General features: G+C 38.8%; 1 protein-coding gene across 1 annotated transcript in view; it reads right to left on the bottom strand.

Annotated features, from left to right (window-relative positions):
* LOC145988000 (sodium- and chloride-dependent glycine transporter 1-like) overlaps positions 1-27,297 on the bottom strand; it is a 55,066-nt gene that overhangs the window by 11,754 nt on the left and 16,015 nt on the right. Inside the window, exons 3-8 of the mRNA XM_083122838.1 lie at positions 24,991-25,125; positions 23,861-24,004; positions 22,488-22,716; positions 15,111-15,304; positions 7,472-7,652; positions 1,466-1,703 (exon numbers count right to left, since the gene is read on the bottom strand). Coding sequence (XP_082978964.1) covers positions 1,466-1,703; positions 7,472-7,652; positions 15,111-15,304; positions 22,488-22,716; positions 23,861-24,004; positions 24,991-25,125 — 1,121 coding nt within the window. The remainder of the gene's footprint in view (positions 1-1,465; positions 1,704-7,471; positions 7,653-15,110; positions 15,305-22,487; positions 22,717-23,860; positions 24,005-24,990; positions 25,126-27,297) is intronic.

Here is a 27,297-nt window from a genome sequence, read left to right as displayed (position 1 = left end):
GATGAATCCAAGCGATCGGTATGAAGGCAAGGATTTGGCAAAATAGAAGAAAGGTACCTAAAAGATATCCCTTAGGTTATTTGGTAGGGTTGAGCCGATGTGTCGGAAAGTGTAGGTTGTGTTATATTTACCGATACTCTTCTGGCGTTTTGATCTTTCGCTGGGTCAATAAAAATGCCGCGAGTTTAATTATCCTGGAAGTTATGAAAGGTCAGATTTTCAATTGAACCACCTATGTGGAAAAAAATCTATTTTGTAATTACATGAGAGTTTCTTTTAATATTTGAAAGCAAAGCTCTGGTAAAGTGATGCTTCTAATTGAAGTAGATTACCCACTCACTAATGTTAATCCATATTTTGAACAGTTTTCAATTGTTACAATTGAAGCATCGTGGTGGGAATCGATAAGAGTACTGGTATTGGTTTCGGTTCAAACTGGTTATCAGCTCAGCCTTAGAGTTTAGACAAACTGTAAGAAGAGAAATAAGATTATCCAGAAAATTGGAGGAAAGGAAAACTAAGATGAGGAAAAGGAAAACGTTATAAAACAGAATTCCTTCGAATGTACAATTAGACGAAAACGGAAAATGTACAATGAAAGGAAAACCAAAAAAAGGATTGTGAAATGGGAACAAAAAAAAAAGGATTGTGAAAAGGAAACAAAAAAAAAAGGATTGTGAAAAGGAAACAAAAAAAAAAGGATTGTGAAAGGAAACCAAAAAAAAAAAAAAAGATTGTGAAAGGAAACAAAAAAAAAAGATTGTGAAAGGAAACCAAAAAAAAAAAGGATTGTGAAAGGAAACCAAAAAAAAAAGGATTGTGAAAGGAAACAAAAAGAAAAGGATTGTGAAAGGAAACCAAAAAAAAAAGGATTGTGAAAGGAAACAAAAAAAAAAGGATTGTGAAAGGAAACAAAAAAAAAAGGATTGTGAAAGGAAACCAAAAAAAAAAAAAGGATTGCGAAAAGGAAAACCCCCAAAAAAAAAGGATTGCAAAAAGGAAAACCAAAAAGAAAAAAAGGATTGTGAAAAGGAAAACCAAAAAAAGGTTTGTGAAAAGGAAAACCAAAAAAAGGATTGTGAAAAGGAAAACCAAAAAAAAGGTTTGTGAAAAGGAAAACCAAAAAAAGGATTGTGAAAAGGAAAACCAAAAAAAGGATTGTGAAAAGGAAAACCAAAAAAGGATTGTGAAAGGAAAGAGAAAAATTGACGATGAAAGGAGAAAAACCTAAATAGACAATAAAGGAAAAACGAAAGTGTACGATTAAAGGAAAAACGAAAAATTTAGGAAAAAATGTAAAATAAAGAAAAAGAGGAAACCACTAAAAAGTGATGAAGAAGCAAATTTCATAGCTGAAACATGAGAAATTGGAAGAAATAATCCGCGATGAAAGCAATGTAATTGAAACAATAGACATTGATAAGCAATCTTCAAAGTTAAGAATAGGTATATCCAAAAACCTCACCTGGCTGTCGAGTCCTAGCGTGAAGAGCATGAGGAAGAAGAGAATGGCCCACAGTTGCGGAAAGGGCATCCTCAGCACAGCCTCCGGGTAAGCGATGAAGGCCAATCCGGGGCCCGACTTCACCACCTCGTCCACGGGGACCCCGAGCTGCAGAGCCATGAAGCCCAGGATGGAGAAGATGACGAAGCCAGCGAATACCGACGTGCAGCAGTTGGCCATGGACACGATCAGCGCATCCCTGCGAAGAAAGACAGGAGAATTAGGGGTGTTGGAAATCATCGTCATTTTAGCCAAAGGTTTCATGGTTTCATATTTGCACATTGCTTAGTGAGGGCAGTGGTCCTTCAGTCTGTTATGCGTCCGACTGTTACAAGGGAGAGTCGGGTTCGATTCTCGGGGTGACTGATTTCAGGTAGGGATACTTCCAGTAATATTCCTCCATAGAGCGACTCTAGGGTTCATCCAGCCTCTGCTAAATGTGTACCTGGAGGCGTAAAGGCGGCGACATTGTGACATGTGTGACATTGTGAATGTGTCGAGCTCGTACCTCCAACCCCATATGCCTTCACGAAAAACAATTGTGCAAGGGGTAATGATTTACCTTCTTAGTTTAGTGCTTACCAAATCTTTCAGGTCACCATTTTGCGACTATGGAAATCTCATTCTTATAAATATACCAGGTGGTTATAATAAAAGTGACGGTGTTCAGAGTGGTACAGCACGGGCTGTAATGAGAGTAGCAGTCTGAAACTTCGTAGATATGCTAATGAAGCAATGCGCTCGCGAATTATGAAAAAAAAAAAAAATAGTTCCAATTCTCGCCACCAGGGTAAAAAATGGCGCTGTAAGCAGTCAAAACTTGGTATAGTTACAGGAAAAACACTATAAATCGCAGAAAACAATACTCCTTGTAATAAAATATTGCTACAATTTCACTATTCGAATTACATGAACATTACTAAAGGAAAAAGCAACAAGCGTCACCAACAACAACCAGGGAGCTCACACAATGGTTAGGCAATTTCACCGACTTTGACGTCAGAGTTATGGAAAATTCCACGTTTTGACTGCTTACAGCGCCGTTTTTTACCCTGGTGGCGAGAATTGGAACTTTTTTTTTTTTTTTTTTTTTCATAATTCGCGAGCGCATTGCTTCATTAGCATATCTACGAAGTTTGAGACTGCTACTCTCATTACAGCCCGTGCTGTACCACTCTGAACACCGTCACTTTAATTATAACCACCTGATACATTTTGCAGGTTATTTTGAATTATCTTCCTAGCAGGAGCAAAGATTTTGATGTTATCGGATTATTCAGGCACAAGCAATTTCCATTGTATCTATTCGGCCAGTAGCGGCGATTACGGGGGGGGGGGGGTCAGTTGTCCCCCACATTTCGCCACTTTTGACCCCGCACTATGCTAAACCTTATCTACAAAGGGAAATATACTGTCTTTGCCCCCCCCCCAGTTTTGGCACCTTGCCCACCCGGTTTTGGAATCCAATCGCCGCCACTGTATTTGACTAATCAATTTTGTACTTAGTTCGTTGATCGGAACTGACAATTGAGTGTCAGGGAATACACAGAAAGACAACCACAGGCACCAACCTGGATTCCTAACTAATATTTGTAGGTTAATATCTAGAGTATACGAGTTGTATCTTTGTTGGTGACCTTTGCTACCTCACGCAGAGGGAGAGAAATGTAACAGGAAAATGACGCGCAGTGCCTGTATCTTCTCTCCTCGCTATTGTGCAGCCGGGCTTAGTCATGGTTCACCACAGGCCCGTAGCCAGAATTGATCTCCAGAGGAGGCTCACGAGATATCAGAGGAAGGTGCCTTTGTAAGCCAAATCCATTTTTCAAAAGTTTAACATTATTAAATGAGGATCAATTATCTGTGTGTGTGGGTCATTAAGTAAACATAGAATTTAGTTTTTACAGGTTTTATTCCATATCTTTTAAAACATCTCTTGAAGTGTTACTTGACTGCGACTGACATCTCTTACTATACATTCCATACTACTTTTCATAGTACAGATATTTATATCACACAAGAAACAAATCGCAATATTCAATAATAGTGCCTACTGTACATTCCACCCCTTACCGAAGCATTAAAACGTCTCCTAGTTCCCAAAACTTGGGGAGCTGTTGGCCTTTGACGCATTTGGAAGTCACAGATTTCTGCCTAAACAGGAGGCCGCAACAGGGGGCAGCGAAGGTACAGGTAAAGGAGCACCCATATTAAAGAACTTTCTTAAGTCTTGAGAATCTTCTAAATATTTTCCGCTATTTAGACCGGCTCAAACAAGGTGAACGGATGAAATAGCTACTGTTCATGTTCTGTGGATTTATCCTTCACCAAGTTGTGAGCAAAATAATATCTGCTGTCTACATTTTCACTCTTCACTGCAAACAAATTATACAAAATAGTTTTATCTAATATTAAGGTGGCTGACGGTACTGCCGAGAGGGCATGGACCCTGCTTGGCTAAGGGCCTGATTCACCAGCAAAGATACAGCTTGCCATCTCTAATCAAATTGTACTAGTTCCACTTTCGAACATTGTAGCATGAGGTATGGGACAGTTTTTAGAGCCATTTGCTTAGCCAAAAGTTACTTACTTCTTGATAATAACATGCGCAAAATAACAATAGTGATTCCATGACATTTAAAAAAAGTCGTTTACATTTAATACCTGTTAGACGTTACTGTAAAATTTAACAGTCTACCTCTTAATTTACAAAACGGGATGCAACCAGAAGCAGCACAGGTGCATACATGTAGTCACCTCTCTGTGCTATGGGTAGAGAACATGGCGTCGGTAACCTAATTTATCTTGCAAGAAAAAGGGACAATGATTATAAATTTCAGTCGTGGGCACCATGAACATATTATTTTTAAAACCGAATAACTAAATTTACATAAATTATGGTTAACTATGTGATAGTAGCAAATAGTACTTCAAAAAGGGTTAGTCATTTTTACGGTAATTGAGTAACAATAGAAATTGTCGATCTCCCATTTCTCCAGTAAATATTTACAGTTTGTGGCTCAGTATTAAGTATGATTATTATATTGCTGCTTGGGGGAGGAGGTACAGCTAAGTTTGTCCATACTCCATGCTTTTTAAGATGACATTTGTATCATCTGCATAAAGTATTGTTTGAGAAACTGATAAAAGTTTCTGATAATTTATGTAAAGTAGAAATAGAACTGGCCCCAAAATTGAACCTTGTGGTACATACACCTGCTTTAGGACCAGTTTATCGGATTTAATTGTATTAATATTTACATACTCACTCGTGGCAGGGAGAATCGCAGACAATGACGACACTGAAACCTAAAAGGGACATTCCGAAAGTAAGTTTCGTCATTTTTTCACAGGGAAGATGTATTACAAAGTGAGAGAACAAAATACAATTTTTCCTGAATTCACGACGGGAGGAGCGAGGGCAGAGAAGCGATGGCGCATGCGCAGAGTGCCGAAGAATAGAGATAAACAGCAGACCGACGTGCCCGAGCTCATTCGAGTGCAAACCAGTCTGGCAGAAAGACGTGTGCTGGAAACGTGGTCACAAATGGAAGTGCGTTCTGTCATTGCCAGTCCAGAGGCCTGCACAAGACCTGTAGCAGACCCGTTCGCGAGACATCGCTTCTGAAATGCCATGCACCCTGCGCAACACCCTCGCTTGAGCACCTTGCCTGACCATCTGCCCAGATCGTTCTTGGCAGGTATTGAAAACCCGCCGGGTACCCGCAGTCGTAAGATACCTAGTAGGTCTCAGTGCGTTCATTCAATCAACTGCACGCCCCTCCCTCTGCATGACGTAGTTGCTTCGAGTAGAAACTGCACCGGGCCCACACCGTTCTGCAGTGTTGCCAACTGCAATAGATTTTCACTACTTAAAAAAGGGAACTCAATGCTTCGTAAGCCACATCACCAATGAAATTAGATTTACGAATGTTGGTACCCTCCCCCCGCACACACACATTGAAATAGGTTTTCCGTGGCACAGGATCCATAAGTATATGTCGTAAACAACCAATATACGTATATATAGTGATATAGGGCAGGGCTGAAACATGTCACGTTCGACGCTGAGGTCGCGAGTGGAACAACACACTGTTCTACTGCGAACACCAGGGCCGTAGCCAGCCAGGGGCATTGCCGTTACCATCGTTTGGGGGGGGGGCAAGTACTTGGATAAACGTGCCAACAACAACAATCACAATAATAGTAATAAAGTAGCATGAAAGGCATTATTATCCTCATAAATCATGCAAAAAGGGGGTAGAAGTCGGTTCTCACGCATTTGTGTTGAAACAGAGGATTAGAAATATTTTTTTTTTTCTACACGTCAATTTCACATTAGCTAATAATGGAAGACAAGCACACAAACTGTTTTTGAAAGAAAGAAAGTGCATGATAAATGCATTCCGAATGTACATACAAATGGCATGTAAAATTTCCATCTACAATATTTTCTTTTCACATGGAGCGACGTAATACATAATCAATTCACCCAAGTCGTAACAAACCAACATTAATAGCAAATAATATCACGGGCCGCCATAGCATTCTCTGTTTTAAAACTTTTCTCACTTAGATCGGTCGGAGCTCAGGGCCGACTCCCGCTACCCCTTTGCTACGGCATTGAACTTGATGAGACTGTATAATATTTTATAATATATTTCTACTTTCATAAAATTTGAAATCAAGAGGTTGCAATTACCCCTCCATTCCCCCTCTGCAGGTGCCCTTGGCCGTCTGGAAGGAAAATGCAAGAAAAATATGAAAATTAATTCCATCTTGAGTACCCTTTAGCCTTGCTACTCTTAAATTCTGCCAGCCTGTTTTTTCTTGTATTTTAATGTTTGACCCCCACCCTGACCCCTCCGCTAGACTTAATTTCCGTCCAAGGTTGTGAGCAATGCACCCTGCCCCCTCTGGTTGCGCCACTGCGTGCCTGGTTAAGGCACCATGCAATGAAAAACAATTAGTTTTCAGTGAGGAGATTTTTGTTTGCTCGATCATTCATTTAGATAAATGAAGCTGTAATATTGCGTGCATTTCCTGGCAATAAGATAAAAACTGCTTACGCTGAACTGAAATCGCTAAGTATATAAATTCTCCTTGGAGGAGAGAGCTCCTCCTAGGACTTCGTAGGATTTAGGAGCTACGTAAGTAGGCAACACTGGCTGCAGCCGTCCACGTGGTGATGAAACACCTGGAGCGACACGCTGCCGGAGGGCTGTTTCCTTCCAGCAGGTTTTGCAGGCGCCCGGGTCTTGTTGAATGCCCAGTTATCTGGTAAGCGCAGAGCGCCTTGAATACCAAGAACCCGGGTAAAGACGCAAGTCGACTCGTTGCCGTGGGCAGGCGAGCAGGTATACCAGTCCTCGCGGGCTAGCGGGCAGTGGGTAGGTAAAAGGCAGACTATGCAGGCCTCTAATTGCCACACACTAAGCAAACTGAAGTCCGCCATTCGACGCAAGAGACCAGGGCTCTTGAGTCGAGGGGTTTTGTTCTTGGACGACAATGGAAGACCCCACACAGCAAGGGTCACTGCAAAACACATTCGTCGTCTGGGATGGGAGAGATTGAATCACCCGGCCTACAGCCCCGATCTTGCCACATCAGACTTCCACCTTTTTCCTACGTTGAAGTGAGCACTATCGGGACGTCACAACAAAGCAACAAACAAGTGCAACAGGCTGTGAACAACTTCCTAGATCGCTGGGCACCGATTTTTACCAGGAGGATTTCTTCAAATTGATTTCACAGTACGACAAATTTATCAATGTCAGTGGCGACTATATGGAAAAATAGCCAAAGGACTGTATTTTATTATGACATTGTATTCTTCAGTTTGTAATAAAGCTTCCCTGTGGAAAAAATGACGAAACGTACTTTCGGAACGTCCCTCGTACATACCTATTGGTAACTGGAAGAACATTGAACAAAGAACGTTCAAAACTGTATAATTGCAGTGCATACCTGTGGCAGTTGTTGTTGAACTTGCTGTAGCTGGAGAGGGTGATGAGAGACCCGCAGGCGAGACCCAGAGAGTAGAAGATCTGAGAGGCCGCGTCTCCCCACACCTTAGCGTCCTTCAGCGTCTCCCACTTGGGCGTGATGTAGAAGAGAATGCCGTCGTAGGCTCCTTCTAACGTGGCCCCTGAAAGTTTAATGCACATTACTAAGTGTTAAGACTAACAATATTCTAACGTTAAAATTTAACATCATGCCTGCTAAATTAAAAAAAGAAAGAATGCATCCGTTTTTGTCGAGAGCGTAGGCTCATTCATGACGTCATTTCTCTGTGTTAGAATGAGAAGTGAAGATGGCGCTTGGATTATTAAGCACATGTTTAATATAAAACACACATTTTGAAGCCTACAGAATTCAAATTTACTTTCGAGTATTTTGTCTTACATACAGACTAGTAAAATGCCTTAAGTAGGACCCCTTAATGCCTAAAATTACAATTGTAATTGAAGCAAAGGGTCGTTACTCTTTAGTAAAGTCCTTTTACATATTGTTTCAGGTGTTCAAGGGAAAAGCAATGCAGGTGGGAGAAGGTGGGATGTCCAACAAATGGGGCGATTGATGCAGTTAGGATATTGGTAGTTTATATTACATTACTTTTGTACATCTATATTAATTATGCAAGCTCAATAAATGTAATGTATTTACTACATATCATATATTTACATTTCTTTGCGTGTTTTCCAAATTTTGGAACTTGTTAATGGAGGGGTCCGCGTTTGGTCATTTTTTCTCCGTTGTTACGTTTCGTCCCTTTTTACAGAAATGCTTACTGGCAAAGCATCATGCGCTTTGAGGTGGATTAAGTTACTAAAAACGTTAGCAAACATATCAAAGAACCCATTTTATTAAATGTCTAATAGAAATAATATGCCATAATGACACCAGGGATGAAAAACAAAACAAGAGTCCTACCTTGGTCACTTTCCTCTACTTTTCAGTAGTTTGTAGTTGGATGGTAATTGAAATTGACGGTCTTTTACAGTCAGTCATTTTTCACTTACTTTTACAGCGCGAGTATGTAGAGGGACTAGTCATGAATTGGGGGAAATATTTCCAAAATCAACGAACAACCAAAAGCGAAGCGTCAAGTGGGACACAGTTGGGTCGCCAGAACTACCGCGAAAGGGATTCAGCGCGAAAGCTAAATTTTCGCTGTTAATCCGTTTCGTGTTTGTACCTGTTGCGCTTATTCCTTCGCGGTTATTCTGTTCGCGTTTAATCCGTTTCGCGCTTAATCTTTTCGCTCTTATTCCGTTCGCACTTAATCAGTTTCGCGGTTGTTCCTTTCGCGTTTAATCAGTTTCGCGGTTGTTCCTTTCGCGCTTATTCCAGTTTTCAATTTTGGTTTCGCGATTAATCAGTTTCGCTGTTATTCCTTTCGCGCTTATTCCAGTGTTCAATTTTGGTTTCGCGATTAATCCGTTTCGCGGTTGTTTCTTTCGCGCTTATTTCATTTCGCGCTTAAACCTTTCGCGCTTATTCCGTTCGCGCTTAATCCCTTTCGCAGTTTTTCTACGGCTCCACACAGTTCACTGTACAAGTGTGGTATAAAGTAACTTGTCTGTGGTAACACCAGGCTGGTCCTCCAAATCTTCTGACTTGGTGTGACAAAACAATCTTTTCACTGTTAATACAAAATTCCGAATTCCATTTTCAATACGCTTCTCTCTAATTGCAGTCAGTAGAAAGTAAACCATCCTTGCCCTCCCCCCCCCCCCGCACAGTAAAGACACCTAATCGCCGCTAATGTGTGCATACATTCTTAAACAACAAAAATAACATTAACAAACGCCACGTGAACGAAACACTGCATAAAACAATGTATTACGTTCTCATCAATATCATAATCGCGCTACGATACCATGGGTCTCCGATTCGAATCCCGGCCCGAGCATGGATGTTTGTGAGTGTCCATTCATCAATTTTATCATATCATCACTCATTCCCATCTTCGCAAGTTAGCCAAAAGTGGCACAAAAATGAAGTTAAAAAAATCAAATCATTCAATCAATTAAACAATATCATAGGAAATGGAACACGTAAATTTAGGGAGACACATGACTCTGCATTAAACTACATATCACCTCAACCCCTGGCTCTAAAGGCACGAAACAAAAACCAATATCTAGAGAAAATCATAAGTTATGAATTTGGTTCAGTGACTTTAGGACGTAAATGACATAGTTTCTTACGTATTTGCTGTTTTGTGTGTCAGAAATCAACTTTTACGCTAATTCTCAAAAATAAGGAAAATATTTGAATCTTTCTAATGCAGTTAAGATTTATGGTAGCTCTATCAAACAAAAACCATGATTTAGCACATTTTCTTTCATTTTGGTTATCGTCACTTTTTGTGTACAATGCACAGTTTTCGAGATTTTTTAAAAATTTTCAAGTTGATCTTCTGTCGCCATTTTCCAAGATGGCGGATTTCCCCCAAACATTTGAATGGCAGATTTTTAATATATTATTCACTATACCATTCCGCACAATCTGGCACAAAAAACATTTGTGTTGCAATTATTTCCGGGTGAAACCGTATATTTCCTCTACTATATAACTAGTTGTTGCAATAGAAATAATTCGGGGGCACAGAGCGCATTTGATGTAAATGATGATATTACAAAAACATTGGTAATTACGTGTCCGCTCAGGGTGAATTTGGGAGACAGGGATATTTGAAAACAAAAGTCTTCCAACAACAACCCCCTCCCCCTCAAGGGACTTAATTGCGTAACATCCCTGCTCGATATCGTGCATAATCTTGTCCAGACCTGTAGCTGGATTTTGCCCAGAAAGGTAGTTTTACACAGGAAGCGGAAAGACACTACCTGGGGAAGAGGTGAGTGAAGGCCAGGCAAAACCAGGAGAATCGAGGGGCAAGGGGCTTTTTGATTGTTGATCGCTACGAGGTGAAGACCGAGGGTGACAAGGTGTGCGGGATATCGAACAGGGTGAGTTATCATTATCCATCTATCTGCCATTCTCAGTCAGAAGGGTTGGGATAAATACATCTGCAATGTTATTTATTTAAGCTAGATCAGTTACGATGGGCCCCGGGAAGAGGTGGCTCAAATTCCTGTGTCCATGCTGCAATGTGATATGTAACCTACCAAAAGGACAGTATGTGGAACGAAATGGAGGTCATCTTAGGAATGTTATATTTAAATAAATCCAAATGAAAAGATTGTTTTTTTCTTTGGTATTTCTTCAATGAAAAATGTAGTTAATGTTGTCTTAATTATGTATGATTGATTGTTTGAGTTGGTGTTTTAAGTACAGTTTATGCACAGTAAGGATAATCGGGACTGGACCTACAGTTTAAAGTGGGGTTCGAACCACCGGATATAGAACCCGGGACCCCTTGATTGTAAGGCGACGACGCAGCCACTGCGCCATCGGAGAGGATAATTAATTGTGCGTGTGTTCTTGTATATTATGTATTATTTTGTTTTCTGTCAGGAGTATTTAAAATCGCCCGATTCATTGCCTCACCCTGTATAATTGGGATGAATCAATACCGAGAGCATTGTTGCCTCATCCAAACGTATATAACGCCGTTTTCATAATTTAAGACACCCCTGCACATACGAGTGTGGGAACATAAGTCATGGCAACTATTTTTCTTTTTCGAGAGAATATAGGACCGGCACAAAAATTCGAAATTACACGTGGAAGAGGACACTTCATTCAACTGAAGAATGTACGAACAAGACAGGACATGTGTATACCAGGGATTAGTATAGGAAAGTACAAAAAAAATTGCAAAAAGTTTCGTTCTACATGCGTGTATTAGTAACAAGCTCTATTTCTTTGCAAGTTGGCAATAATATTGCTTTAATAGGACCTAATACTTTCACACAGAGAGCCGCGACGTTTTGCTCTTGACCAACTTTTTTCTCTTTGGGTTCCCAGGACAACTCCACTCCACCCAATAGCTACGGGTCCACCTAGCTCAAAGTACAAAGTCCAGGTGCGAAAAACTGATTTAGAAGAGGAAGAGCCAACAAGTAGTGATTATTATTTTAATTAATAATAATAATAAGCTTACTTCACGAACTAGTTGACATAATTTTCTCTGCTTTAGGCAGATATACGTAAAATTAGTCCAACGTTCAGCAGCAACAATAATGATAATAATAAATTACAGTAATATTGTCAAGTTCAATAACTCACTCAATTAGTCGTTGCTAGTGCTTTAAGTCGGAAAGAATAGAGCAAAGTTTTTGTCTTGACCTGTCATAAAAATTTCTGTACTACACTGAACTGTTAGTTGTTATATTTTAAGCATATACTTATAAAAGTAGCAAGGAATGTAAAATTACCAAACATACTTATTAAAACCCTCATTTAGTGATTCCATGTAACTATTAATATTTATGTAACAACATAAGTTAAAAAGAAAGAAAAAAAAATTGTTGCAGTATCTCTTGCTTGCGATATACATAAGCAAGCATTCAGTCAGAAATCTGAGTTTATGAAAAAGCAGTTCCTTACTGCCATCTAGCGACAAGAATTTGTACTTCTTCCATGCTCAGACGCTGTTCTCGGTCAGTCGCGCTTTATATATCTTACACATGAATACGAATAATGTATAAAACAATTTATAAATCTACAGAATAGACTTGGTGAATTGAGTGACCTTGTATTTTCAGTGTTAACCAAGTGGCGTGTATCGGAAGGGCGAGGAAAAGGGGCAAATTCGATTGATTAAAATCACTTTAAATAAATAATTCAGAGTATAATGTACGTAAGGATTTTAAATATAGGAATCACTTTTTGTGTAAGTACATTAATCTCGTATTCCTTTAATAGTGTTTATTAGGCTCTAAGAAATGAAACAAAATATATGTTCTGATGGGAGTGAAGCTCATATGAAAGAAAATGTAATATGTAAACTGTAAACACACATACATTTCTCAATTTAAAATTCAATAACAACTTCTATAGGCAAGGAATAAAACTTCTTGTGCAGAAAAGTATGCAGTATCAGAAGCAGAAAAATGTGCATTTACAAACTTTATATTTGTTTTAATCAAATTGTTCAAATATTTTACAGGGCCATTTACTAGAAAAAGCCTTTCTATACACACACACACTCATGTATATATGTTTGTGTATGTATGGTGCCAAAAGCATAAGAGCAATTTTTAGTGTTTTTTAATCAAGAAAATCGATTTATATCAGAAGATACGATTGAAGTAAAAAATAATCAAAAATATCTTTTAAAATAAATATTATGATTTTTATCCACCCTGAGAGGGGTGATTCTTAAATTCCTCCATTGCCCGACTGTTTTAAACCACACACGAAATAGACAAAATGTAACTAACTACCTCAACCCTGAGTTCTAAAATTCTTGTGCATACAAATGACATGTACAAACAATAGGCCTTATTAATGTAATCTATGGGATGGGGCGGAGACAAGGCAGCCTTTAGGGGGCCCTCAGCCATTGGCATATTATAGTAATGGGTTCGTATATGCGCATGTAAAAAAATAAAAGTAGGTACTCAGGGGTACAGAAAATAATACAATATATGCGGTACAGGTAAAAAGGTAAAGTTCCCTATGCATATAGCGCCGTGCCAGGAAGGTACATTTAGGTACATATTTTACATGTCGGATATCTTGAAGGTGATGTTATCTGCACCACGATGCGGCCGGCTTTGCCACCCGACGGGTATCATTTAATTTGAGGCTGGGTGGGCCCTAGAGCCGCTTTATGCTGGGACAAAGCCGGAAGAATTCCGACCTTATATCACCCACCCTGGCTTTCCCGCGTGGCAGTCAGACTAGAATCATATCAGGGTAGAATTTCACGAGAAATGCAGTGGTGAAGGTTTCTTCAACCTATCTTTCATTAGGGAAAAGTTACGACTGCATGATTGTAACAAATCTACCATTTTCCAGGTGTGATAAAAAAGTGTCACATATACATCACATCACCCCTTCCCATTTAAAATTTTTGAGTTGAATTCAATATGGCGGAACACACCAATGTGGTTCCCCCTAAGCCTAATCTGTTTCTATCATGACCAATTGTACACAGCTTAACTCATTTACTTTTTATAGGGGTGTTAAGGGACTTTTGAATCACCCTCTAGGCCATTATATGTGACTTTGTCAACATGAGATCAAGAACTACACACACCCACCCACACCCATAATATGTATGTGTGTGTGTGTAAAGGTAAGTAGGTAGAGGGGGGCATTTGGATTTTGGCCTTTGGGGGCAAGATTTGTAGATCCGGCACTGCAGTCATGCATTGTTCCCATTGTCTGTGCCGAAGCAACATTTAGGATGACAATTGTTGCACAAGACCCATGTCAAACTTTAAGATGATTCGCAACATTTTGGATAATACGTGTATCTATAATTTTTACTGCGGAGGGGAATACAAACGTTTTGGAAGTATCTTGATCAGATTGTAATATTAACATTAAATGGTACTTCACAAATAGGACCAAATGTAGGACTTATTTTAAAACAGAAGGTACAATCCCTCATTACAGCCACTCCCCTTGACGAAATTCCTGGGGATGAGGGTGAGTTCTAGTCCACCACAAAATAATGCTAGCTCAGCCTCCTGTCTACATGAATGTGCTACATGATCAACAACGACAATTGATTCGAAAACGACAATTAATCGCTTAACATAAATTTATAAAAAAGGCACAGGGAATGCGAAGAGGAGGAAGTGAGAGATGAAATCAGAGAGAAAGGGAAGAGGAGTTGAAGGGTGCACAACATAGAGGCAAGAGGAGTTGAAGGATGCACAACAGAGAGGGAAGAGGAGTTGAAGGATGCACAACAGAGAGGGAAGAGGAAGTGAAGGGTGAAAGACAGAGAGGGAAGAGGAGTGAAGGGTGAAAGACAGAGAGGGAAGAGGAAGTGAAGGGTGAAAGACAGAGAGGGAAGAGGAAGTGAAGGGTGAAAGACAGAGAGGGAAGAGGAAGTGAAGGGTGAAAGACAGAGAGAAGAGGAATTGAAGGGTGAAAGAGAGGGTGAGGAAGATGCAAGAGAAGAGGAGGTAAGGGAAGGAGGAGCGAGAAAGGAGGATGTTAAGGAAGAAAGAGCGAGAGAAGAGGAGGTGAAGCAATAAGGAGCGAGTCAAGAGGAGGTGAAGGAAGAAAGAGAGAGAGAAGAGGTGAAGGAAGAAAAAGCGAGAGAAGAGGAGGTGAAGGAAGAAAGAGCGAGAAGAGGTGGAAGTTAAAAAAAGAGAGGGAGAGTAGAGAAGGTGAAGGGCGAAAGATGGAGGTCAATTGTAAAAGAGCGAGAAGAAAACCGTAAAAGCAAAATGATAGAACGAGAGAAAACTAAAAAGTAAAAGTTTAGAGCGAGAGAAGGAGATAAAGGATATAGCACGAGAATGAGCGGAAAGAAAGTTAGAGAAAGCAAGACGACACATGAGAAAACGATATAGATAGATATATATCAGAAGAGATCTTAGTATACAGACGACCGAAATAGATCTTAGCTAGTGTTCTGTACACTTTTAACCCCACCCAAACGAATTATTGTAGGTGCCATTGAAACATAGTCACTACGCTTGATAAATTAAAGAGGATTAAAGGTACTAACCTCTGACAAGCAATGCTACGAGAACGACATATGGAAACACTGCTGTGAAGTAAACCACCTTTCCCGAGGACTGCACTCCTTTGATGATGCATAGGGCTACAAGGATCCAGGCTAGTAACAGACACAGGACCATCTGCCACCGGATTCCTCCCCATTTCTCCCACGTCGAGTTTCCTATACCAAGCATGTACTGACTGAAAGAAAGTAAGATCATTAATGGACAGGCCACTGCAAGGATTCAGAGAATATTTTAAAATGAACACATTTCACCATGGCAACGCTATAACAACATTCTCGAGCCCAAATGATTGATATTCCAAATTCAAGTAAAAATTTCCAAGCATTTTTAGAAAGAAGCAAACTAAATTTTGAATGTAATTAATTTACTTGCTCGCCGAAAGTCGTGACACTTCTGGAACTATTTCGTCCCAACTAACGCAATCAAAGAAACTTATTTTTCGTTGAAGGTGCGCATCGAGTCTAATCACCGCTGTTTTCTGGCTTTCGATACAGGAGCTCGCTACTTCTTTTCAATTAGCTTCCAAATTGTCTTCACGATGAAACTCTTTTTTTTCTTTTAGCTCCCACCGGAAATCAAACCCGGGTTATCTCGCACCAAAAGTGAGAGCACTAATCAATTGGATATACCGGAGCCTTTTCTCTCTCTCTCTCTCTCTCTCTCTCTCTCTCTCTCTCTCTCTCTCACACACACACACACACACACACACACACACACACACACAAAAATGTATCCTTGTTGATTTTTAATATGCAATTTAACATAATTTACTTACTACTTGATTTCGTCACCATAATAACAAGCAGTGGCGGCTCGTGGTCTGGCTCTATGGGTGTGCACTTCAGTCTCGCGTCCAGAAGTCTTCCTACCACCCGTGTGAAATACTCGCACCCGTTTTTGCGTACATAATGCTGCTTGATATATTGGCAACCCAAATTTTGATCACCTTTCTCTGAAAATGAGGCTACGACAGTGTTACATTTTATGATTTTTTAAACACGAATTTTTTTTTACAAATTTCAAATATTTCGGAAATTATCCACCCAATCACGAGAAGAGCGATGTTATTGTGCAATATATAATTCAGCATTCGATAACCTGATAAAATCACTCAAAACATAGAAATACCGATCTACAATATCAATACCATTGTCGATTTGCAAAATATTTCGTGAAAACTTCCTCCCCTCTCCGCTGATATTAATGAACACGGAGAATTGGCGTCACCAAGGAAGCAAATCCAACTACCACATGGAGGAAATCAGTTGTGATCTATCTAGCAGTGTTTTATTTCTAATGACAGATTGATCGAACCAAGCAAATCAAGCGAAATCAAGAGAATAAGAAATCTTAAAGAAAATTACAGTACTCACTCAGTCCATAATGCTCTGCTTCGTACTTCAGAATTTTTCCTTCCCTTCCGCCGTATCGATATATGTATTACTTCAGTTGCTACAGACTTTGTAGCTAACTTCCCTCCAAAAATTCAACAACGTTAAATATTAAGTCTCCGCTTTTGCTATGTACAGTTTCCCTATTCATCATGAAATCAAACACTTTGCACTGAAATAGGGACGACCTTTTGACAGCACTAAACAATTTTGCAACGCAGTAACAGACGACATACAATGCAAAACAGCTGACTGATTTATGCACGCTCCCTCCGCGCCGGTTGATAATTCGGCTACTGCGCCACAGAGACCGTTTATTTTGGTCAAGATGCACGAAGCAAAGGCATGCTTAAAACACCCGTTTCGGTTTCAGTTGCCCTCCCCCTCTTTCCTCCTTTTCTTCCCCTGCCATGCTCGGGACAGAATGGGAGGGTCAATATACAATCGAAATTTCCCTTTTCTAAAAAATATCCCTCAATTTACAATGATGTATGGGTTGCCTCGACTCCGTCACACGATCTCCAATGGAATTTGTTTGCAACACTGCATTTGCTAACACACCGATCGCTGCGTTCATGGCTTTCCTAAATGATGCAACCTCCCCCGACACGGCGCTCAAGCAAAAAGACCCAATCAGCGTCCTCTACGCGACTGCTGCAACAGCGTTGTAACGGTCCGCCCTGGATCGTACTTGGTTCGATGGGTGTATTGAGCCTCGGCTTCACGCTCAGTATCTCTTCGGGGCTTGAGTCTCCTCGGCTCAAGGTTCGGGTTATTCCGGCTTCTTCAATCCTCGATGTAAGGTCCCTCGTAATTCTAGGTCATTCTAGGTCAAAGGTTCTCAATGTACTTATAGATCTTGACCAAGATTCTATAAGCAATCAACAATCCTTTTTCCCACTAGGTTCTGTCGATATTCGATTAAGTATCCAACTTCCTTTTCTCTTTTCAGCCTCTGACCAGAGAACTGAAAATTAATCCGTGACCACAGAATAAGAAAAGGTGTTCCCTGACCAGGGACACAAACGTTGACTACTAACAGTCTATCGACCGATCCCGAATTCTGGTATATCCTACGACAATCACAATCCTCTCAATTATATCTCCTGACCAGGAGCATAGAATCGAGAGAACATAAGCCTTCTGATCAGAAGAGCTAAGTAATTGTCCTAACGATAATCCAGAATAACCTAATTCCTAGTAGCGACGTGGAAGTAAGCGCAGAAATACGGGTATGAAAAGAAAAGACGGTAATGCGAGTTCCGTATTTATCTGGAATTCGAATGCAAAAGGCCACGGACCACCGAGCTTCGCTGCTTATATAGGATTTCTCGGTGCCGTGAAGGATTTTCCAACTTTTATCTTAACATCAATTTTACATTACAATAAAATACATATTAATAAAATATCAATGAGGAACATAATTAGCTACATGCAGAAATTACTATTTTTAACCTTTTGTGAATATTAAATATGCAATATAATTTTAATTGTTACACTCAGCATTTAATTTGACTAGGGAGTATGGCTTCTTCCAACTCCCCTCTCTCCCTGCATCGGCCACGCGAAAAGACAACAAAGAAAAGAAAGAAAGTTTACAACGTTAAAATGTTAAGCAAAATTTCTTTAAATACAGGTTTTGTCTTGCGCGGGCATAACTTTCGTTTACCTTAACATAACTAAATTCTGATTACACCGTCTTGCAGTAAAAGAATCAGGGATTAATATGATATTAGTTAAATTATTGTCCGCCAAGGGACACGACAGATATAGCGTGGGGAAGACAGCCTAATCTTTCGTCTTTTCCCCGGTTTCAACGTTTACATAAAGTTGAGTCTGCCTGGCTTCTACACAATAGCGATTGCTTTCTCGCATTGTTGTCCCCGATAATGAAATTCCAGCTCAGCTTGCTGGCAGAAAGAAACAAACTTATATTTATACCTGCCGCAAAATTAGTTTGGTATTGAGAGCTGAAGGAACAAGCGTGACGGTGTTGCCATATCATGCGGTACAGTACGCAATGCAGCCGTCTGACGCTGTGTCGAGGAAAACGTGTTATGAAAAGGAACAACAATGATGAAATGTGTTATTGTTTTTCGAGGAAAATGGAATAACAATGATGACAACAATGATGGATGTGTTATTGTTTTTTCTGTTCATTTCCATCTCCCTTACAACATGAACGAATTAATGAAACGAGCATTGTTTACAGGTTACCTTTTCAATCCATTCTGTATATACACTTTCAATAATCATTTCTTTCCGAAGTCGCCGTTAAAGTCTGCCCGTCTTTCAATTATACCGCAACTGATGTGCACAAAGTCCAGTTGGTGGGGCGTCTGACTTTCACGCGTGAGACCCACGGTGGTTTGTGGAACTTTTTCAAATATCCCGAGCGGCTCCGGGGTCGACTCAGCCCAAGTGAGTGCCTGGGGCAAACCCGTGGTAAAGGCGGTTGGTGAACCACATCACCTCCATAATATGGCCTAGGTCGAGAATGTGTGGAGATTTACCTCCACATCCCCATATGCCTCCATACTTTACTTTATTTTGCGTCCATTATTTTATTTTTTTTTGTATGAGAATCCAAGATATTGTATGACTATCCTTAAAGATGTTTCCCCACCTTGAAAAAATGCCGAATCTTTCAACGAAACGCGCAGTTTCCCAACAGTGGGATGATCTTTCCTCCTATAATAAGAGTAAATATGGCGAGAATAGCATCTTGCTGAAAAGTATCTAAATTTGTCACGCGTTTTCTTCTTTCCTGGGGTTTCCAATTTTGAAGCCTCGCATTAATGTATTTATTCATTTCTACCACATTATATTTTTCTTTCCCTGTGGTAACAATAGTGTTCTTAGACACGCCGAAAGCAGCAGCAGTCCTGTCCAGAACTTTGTTTACAGAAATGATTCGACCCCCATTGTTTTTCTCTTGCTCAAATTATTTGCGCTCAGAACAAACCATCTCTCGCGTTTGGCCTTTGAGAAGAATTCCTTTTTCTTTTAGTGCATGGCCTCTTTGGTACAAAAAATAACACACTAAAACAACACGCTATATACAACAAAGAATACTCTAAATTCAATAAACACTAAACAAACGGACTGGTTAAAATATCACAGTAACGCAACACAACAAACAATCAACACGTCCTCTCCCAAAAACATGAAATCTGATCGCAGGAAGAATCGCCCGATAAGCGGCAACAACGAGAAAAACGTTTTCTGTTGCTAGGTAACCAGGGCCTGGGTGAAGCACTGGGAAGATTTTGATTGGCTCGCATGCCAGCAACCCACCCTCTCGCAGTGACGTAGACCCGATTTCAACACGTGGTTCACAAGTGTCAATACCAAACTAATTTTGCGGCAGGTATAACATCTGGATGTATACTCTATATACGAGGTGGGTTCCACTTTTCTTGGTAATTAACCAATAACACCCAAAAATTATAAATACCAAACAAAGGAAAGTATTAAGTTTATATACATCCTTGTAACGTGAACACTGCTACACGTTACAGCGTCATAGGGAGCGAAAGTAACATTGTGTTCAAGCCCGGAGAGAAGCTCGGTCTACGCGGGTTGATCTCACTGATCGCAGACTTCTCCACCATCTCTCTTGGTGGAGCGGCATGAGAACAATTGAAGTTTTAGAAGGAGAGTGTGTTCAATAAATAAGTATAATAATAATGATTTGCATTACCGATTTATTTGGGTGTGCACGTGCCGCTACTGATAACAAGTAGTAAAAACTTGTAGGTAAAAAATCAGGAATCTCCTGCACAACTCGAGCATAAAAGTAGTCTGCTTTTAGAACTTACTTTTAATTATATATATATATATATATATATATATATATATATATATATATATATATATATATATATATATAAATGGATGCGTGTGTGTTTGTTCCAGCATAACTCTCGAACACCTGGAGCGATTTCAACCAATCTTGGTACACATATCACTTACAATCAGGAAAGAAATACTGTGGGGGCAAGACACCCCTGGCACCCCTAGGGGTGGGAAGGAGTGACATGTAAATATAATCGAAAACGACCGATATTAGTGTGGAATAAATAGTTCTCGCGGTCGCTAAGATAAATAGTGATACTCCCAATGTCGTTCAACTCCTAGACACCACTGGCACCCTTAGGGGTGATGGTGGGAAGGGGTGACATGTAAAACGACCGATATTCGTGTGGAATTCATAGTTTTCGGGGTCGCTAAGATGAATAGTGACACTCCCAGTGCCGTTCAACGCGAAGACACCCCTGGCACACCTAGGGGTGGGAAGGGGTGACGTAAAAATAATCGAAAACGACCGATATTGGTGTGGAATTCAAAGTTTCGGGTTCGCCAAGATGAATAGTGACACACCCAATGTAGTTCAACTCCCAAGTTCATTTTACACTATAGTTAGAATTCATTATTTTCCTGTCTAATAGAGCCTCCTCGATGGCGCAGTGGTAGCATCGTCGCCTTGTAATCAAGGGGTCCCGGGTTCGATACCCGGTGGAGGCACAAGTGGTTCGGATCCCACTTTAAACTATAGGTCCAGTCCCAATTAGCCTTACTGTGCATAAAGTGGACTTAAAACACCAAATCAATCCAGAATCCAATCCTGTCTAATAGTAGATTGGGATAAATAAATACCCAGGCAATGCCGGGCAATCAGCTAGTATAATAAAAATCAAAGGTATACGATTTTAAAAATTGAACAAGCCGTTATACGAATAACAACAATATTACTTAATACACAAAAAGTTGTAGGAATTTATTATCTCGTGAATGTATTCTGCAAAAATGTTTGCTGTATGTATAATAAATATAAATATAGTGCATTTTACTATACATGGATGTATAAGCACGTTGTCCTAAAAATATATCACTACATTTTTATGTCGTAATTATGGCTTGGAAGTTGATGAAGAATCATGTTTCTTTCTGAACCTTGAAAACAATGCTAAACCTTATATAGGTCCGTTTCACATAAGCTAGAACCAGAAAATATTGCTTTTATTTTGAGTTTTTTTTCAGGCCATTTTCAGTATTTTTTGTCGTCTTTATTGCATTTTCTTCATTTTTGAGGTTAATTTTTCTTCTCCCCTGTTGTTTCGTGAGTATACTTAACAGTTATGTATTTAAATTTCCTGACATGGTATTTTTAACACATTCGACATACGGGCAATGGAAATGCACAATATTATTTTCAACTCAAAGTTTGGTAGTGGGTTAAATAATTAATTGTGGTACATTAATTTTTCCTCGAGCACTTAAAATACTTTGTGTGAAGCCTATACTTTGAGGTTCCCTTGATGGTCACTATAATCGCTTTAATCTTGGGGTTTTTAGTCACAATATAAAAAAATTATAATTTTGATGTAAGCGAATCGCAACTGTATTTCAGATGCTGACTGACTACCGTATCGTGTAAAGGCCCACTTTGAAAGGAGGTGAATTACTTGCACAGAAAATGCTTTAAGTGAAAATAAAGAAAAGTACATTAGCACTTAATTGCTTCCCCCCCCTTTTTGCTTGTGCTTCAGTACTTTAAAACACTAAACAATTACTCTGTTACGTAGATTTTTCAGCGAAAAATGCAGGCTCGACCAGGACTCGAACCCGGGTCTCTGGTATTTTCAGCATTTTTCGCTGAAAAATCTACGTAGTACATCTCCTGTTGTGCCTAATTTAAGTAACTACTCTGTTGTAATATATGAAAAAAAATTAAGCTTTCATTCTAAATTACTTTCGGGTCACTTTTTACCAATTTTAAGGCTTAAATAATTTTAAGGTCAATCTTATAGGTAATTGTTTAAAAGGTTTTTAAGGTCATCAACTTCCGAGCCCTAGTCATAATCCTCAAAACACGCCAAGGTTTTTCTTTAATAGAGAGGATATGCACCATACTGAGAATGAGAAAGCTACGATTCTTTAATGATAAACATATGTTCACCTTACTTAAAGTAGTCTTCGCTGGCCAGGATCCTGCTGAGAAGGGTCTTGAGGGCCATGGGTTTCTGAGTGCCGAAGGGCGACCCGCAATAGCTGGCGTTGATCATCGCGAGGCCCTTCGAGTTGCAAAGGTCCTCCACGTAGTGGCAGCTGCGGTTGAAATATGTGACCGGGTTCTCTGTCGTTCCGTTCAGGTTTGCTATGCACTCGTTTTTCTGCTCTTCGCTGTAGCAATCTGCGGAAAGGAACAAGGATGAAAATGTAATCCAGGGTGCGAAATCATCAAAGACTGGTGGATATATACATAATCAGTAAATATTTAAAAACACATTATTATTTTTATTATTAAATACATAGAAATAAATTTGTTACTTTATATATATAATCAGATATTTATGAATAAGCAAACTAATTCCTTTACTAACTGGTTAAGGATGTCAATAAATTACAAAACAGTTGAAATTGTTTTATTATGTAATAGTTGAAATGAAATAGATTTTGTTTAGTTTTTGCTTTTTATTAATATAAATCTATTATAGTTCATACGTAAATTTGTTTTGCATTCTTGTTTTCCTTCTATTGGTGTAGATCTGTTAACGATATTTTGAAAGAGATAGTGTGCGTTTTCAATATTATTCTTAATGAAGTATATTTGAAGTTAAAACTAATTGCTCATCTTTCATTGTTGCAACGGAACTTTTTGGTGGGGAGATTTTTGAGGCCAAGCTTATTCGTGGGCGGGGAGGGGGGTCGTCTACCTTAATAGTTACCCCGTTTTATACCTAAAGCAAAGGTTTTCAAAGCAAACAAACGATAAGTTGTGTTCATTGTACGTAGCAAGTGGTGGGCATAACTAGGTAGGTAAATATGTACCAATGATGAAAACTAACCATAGAAGAAAATGGGAAAGATAAAACGATGATAAAGATGTGGAAAGTAAACAAACGTTGCAAAAAGAGGAAAAAAGAAATTAACACTAAAAGGCAAGGGGAATAAAAACGAAATGCCGGACAAACTAAAGTACACGCAGAAAATGTGGTGGAAACTTATAAATATGCAACGAAAAAAATGGAAAACTGTGAAAAGGGGAAAATAGAGAATAAATGATAGAAAATTGAAAGTCCAATCTTTGACCCCTAAAACAAAAAAAATATGAGGAAAAGATTACATACAAAAAAGGGTGGAAGAAAAAATACAGGAGAATATATAAACTGGACAAAAGATGAAAGAATGCCTTCACATGAAAGGAAACTGGACTTTAAGGAAAGGCTAGCCTCGTCAGAGAATAAATTTACATATACAATATTCTAATTCAAGACAACCTGTATTATTACCAATTCTTGCTTTTTATATGATTCTTCATTATAACATATACTTACAGTCCGTGTTCCATTCGTGGTCGCATCTTGCCCAACCCAATTCGCTGCTGAACGAGGCGAAAGTGTAGAAAAGCGTCCACGCAACTATCACGTTGTAGTACAAAGATACGATGAATATCACCCACACGCAGGCATATCCGACTCCTGGAAAGTAACAAGGAAACAAGTTTTATGCAACTTAAATGTAGCTATTAATCGAATAACTTACTTGAAATTGTCTTATTGGGAAGCGAAGAAATGTAAGACTACGTTACCACAAGAATTTTATGTTTGTCTCCAAGTTTTGATCAGCTTTATATTAATGTTTCAATTGTTGCTTTACACGTCAATCTACGGATATTAGTAATCTATTCGCGTGCATAAGCCATCTTTTTCTTCACTATGAACTACTAACATAAAATTCTTTCTATTTTACAAATCAAAGATATATGATTTAAAAATTTATAGTGTGAAATGAAACACTGAAAAAATCTGAAGAATTGGTAGACTTGCTTATTATGTAGGGAGGTAAAAATGCCTTAATATGAATAACACTGGGATCATTTAATAAACAAAAAGGTTGTGCCAATTTATAAACTAGTGAATTTATTCTGCAAGAATGTTTTCTGTAGATATAATCAATACCAATATAGTAGATTTTGCCATTTACAAACAAATTTGTACATTTTGAATCTCTTAATTTTGAAGTTTAATTTTGCAGTTACAGTCTATTAAGGTATAATTCGTATTATTGTGCATTAAAACGCTAATATACATAAACATACTATATTGTGAAATAGTTAATGATACTATTTGAGAATAACTATATCTACAATCTTTGGAAGGTCACACCTATAGCAATTTATGCGAAAAATATGGAATTTTCCATTTATTTTATTTATTCAAATAACGACGGTGTAACAGGTACTAAATATCACTTAATAGTGAAACTTTGTATTCATTTTCGAAGAGGAACAAATTAAACTCATTAGGTTTTGGTTATTGAAAAACCATATTCACATTTAAAAAAAAAAATCACATTTAATTCAACAATTATATATTATACAGGATCGTTTGTTATAATAATTTATTTCTCGATTCAAAAACACATGTCTACCAATCTTCTTAGAGAAATGTTAATTTCAACTCACCATGAAACACAGGAGCCATTTTCTGGAAAATTTTGTTTGGCCCGAGGCTTGCATATTGCCCAATTGCCAGTTCTACGAAGAACAGAGGCAGACCTGTTGTGAAGAGCATGATGGCGTAGGGAATGAGAAATGCACCTGAAAAGGAAGACACGAATTAGAAATCAATTGGTTTTTCAGTATTATTCAAATAAATAAGACAGTATTTTGCTTTATAGTTACTCGTTGACGTCTGAAAGCAAATATTAATTTCCACAATTTACTATATCAATGTTGCACAGTCTGACAATTAAGTAGATAATGAGACAGTCGCTATCAAATGAAAAGGAAACAAAATATTTGAACATTGTCTGATTATATTACTCATATACTCATTACTCATATTACACCTGTATCAATACAGCAATTGGCATAGTTGGCCAACGATTGATACGATATCTACCAAGTCTTCAAGTGGTATGACTTGAAGATAGAAAGTCACAACCAGTTGGATGTTCCTTTGTTCATCAAAAGCGCATAATTTCAGCAGTAGCCTCACTTTTGAGAACATGAAATAATCACAGATGTTAAATATGGGAAGTAGAAATGATTCAACATACTAACGTTTTTATGGACTAGGAATACTTAAGACAACTTCTTTTCGCTGCCACTGTACATTATCGTGGAGCGGAACTCAACTGCTCTGTGCAGGATACTAAGGTCAGATGCATTCAGTTCTCTTTCATAATTATTCAGAACACTGCGATAGTAATAGCCAATTACAGTTTCACCCTATGGATGAATAATGCCTTTACGTTTGCAAAGAACACTGTCTTCATTTTTGTTTTTTTGGTAAATTTAGCAACTTCCATTGTGCAATTTGTCGTTTCGCACATAGACCGTAGTAAAAATGATATGTATTGTCCTCCACAACAATGGAATTCAAGAAATGTTTATTCCTGCAAGCAGTCTTCCGAATATATTTAATCAAACTTGATGTTCACTCGTTGCTCCATGGCGATTACATAACGACACCCTTACACCTCCATCACGACATGGCGGCATGCACATCGCAAGTTTATGAGGTGTTACCAGGTTGTAGATTATGCACGACACTACACCATGAACACTTTACTTCATGGATAAAATCCACACGTGAGTCAACATAAAATTTATTTAATTGTCAGACTGTGCATTTGTACTTTGATTTGATAAATAAGTTATTCGTGATGGTGAAAATAACTAACTATGAAATTAAAGAATAAAAAATCACAAATAAGCATATATGTCGAACTCATGATTCGAACCAAGGATTATCTATTTAGCTATTACACCCCGGAGGTCGATATGTTATTTCAGATTCTTGTTTTATCTACTTAATAAGATTACGTACAAATAGATTAAGACCTTCAAAATTTTAATTAAAAGAAAAGTATGATTATTTTTACTCCTCTTTATGATTCATTGGTAAGAAAAAATTACAAAAGCAGCAACAGTGAAGAGCAAAAGGTGGAACGAAATAGATTTCAACAGGACAGGAGGAGAGTAGCTATTAGACCAATTTACTCCTCTCCTGTGACATGATCTCATTTGCTCTACTCCACCCTCAAATCCGTGTTTACATAATTTCATATACATTTGGAGAGTTTATGGTTAAAGGCCCCATTACATACACAGAAAGTAACGTTATACACCTGTATATGGACAGCAGATAAATCAAAATTTGTGTAAATTCCATGCCATTTAGACCAATCCGGTGTATTTGTGAAAGAGTTCTCTAGTACGCATGTCTGGACTGCAGAGCGAGCAGCGGTACTGTAGCGTTGAATGAGGCAGGAGGCTTCGTCGGTCCCGTCATCTGATTCATGAGTAACAGTGTTACAGAAACAGTAGGTTAGTTCTTCAGCAGTACATTTTACTTTTCAACGGAAGCGGCTCCAGCACTCGTGCTCTGCTGCATACTGGCCTTAAGTGCAGAGTGCAGGCCGGAAACTTACTCTGAATCAGAAAGCTCACCACTTCACGAAGCAGGCTAGTTTGCATCTTGCTCCGTATCTGAATATATTTACTTGTGCGCACGATAATTCTGGAGAAGCAATTTCAATTTAACTCAACTTCCATAACTTTATCAAATATTGCAGGAACGTGTGTACAGTCACCATCGATATAAATGGGACACGTCGATCCTAAAATACTCGCTTCCCTGCAAGACGTTGTGTGTGTTGCCTAACTCTACGGCGATAGGTGGATTTTAATAGCAAATTTTCAATGGCAACTTCTACCACAGCCTTAGATTTAGGTAACCCACATAACACCTTGCAAGGAAGAGAG

This window comes from Lepisma saccharinum, chromosome 5, assembly GCF_977018435.1.
Source record: "Lepisma saccharinum chromosome 5, izLepSacc3.1, whole genome shotgun sequence".
Classification (NCBI taxonomy): Eukaryota; Metazoa; Arthropoda; class Insecta; order Zygentoma; family Lepismatidae; genus Lepisma; species Lepisma saccharinum.
The sequence above is the reverse complement of the archived record's forward strand: the minus strand, read 5'-3'. Positions and strand labels throughout refer to the sequence as shown.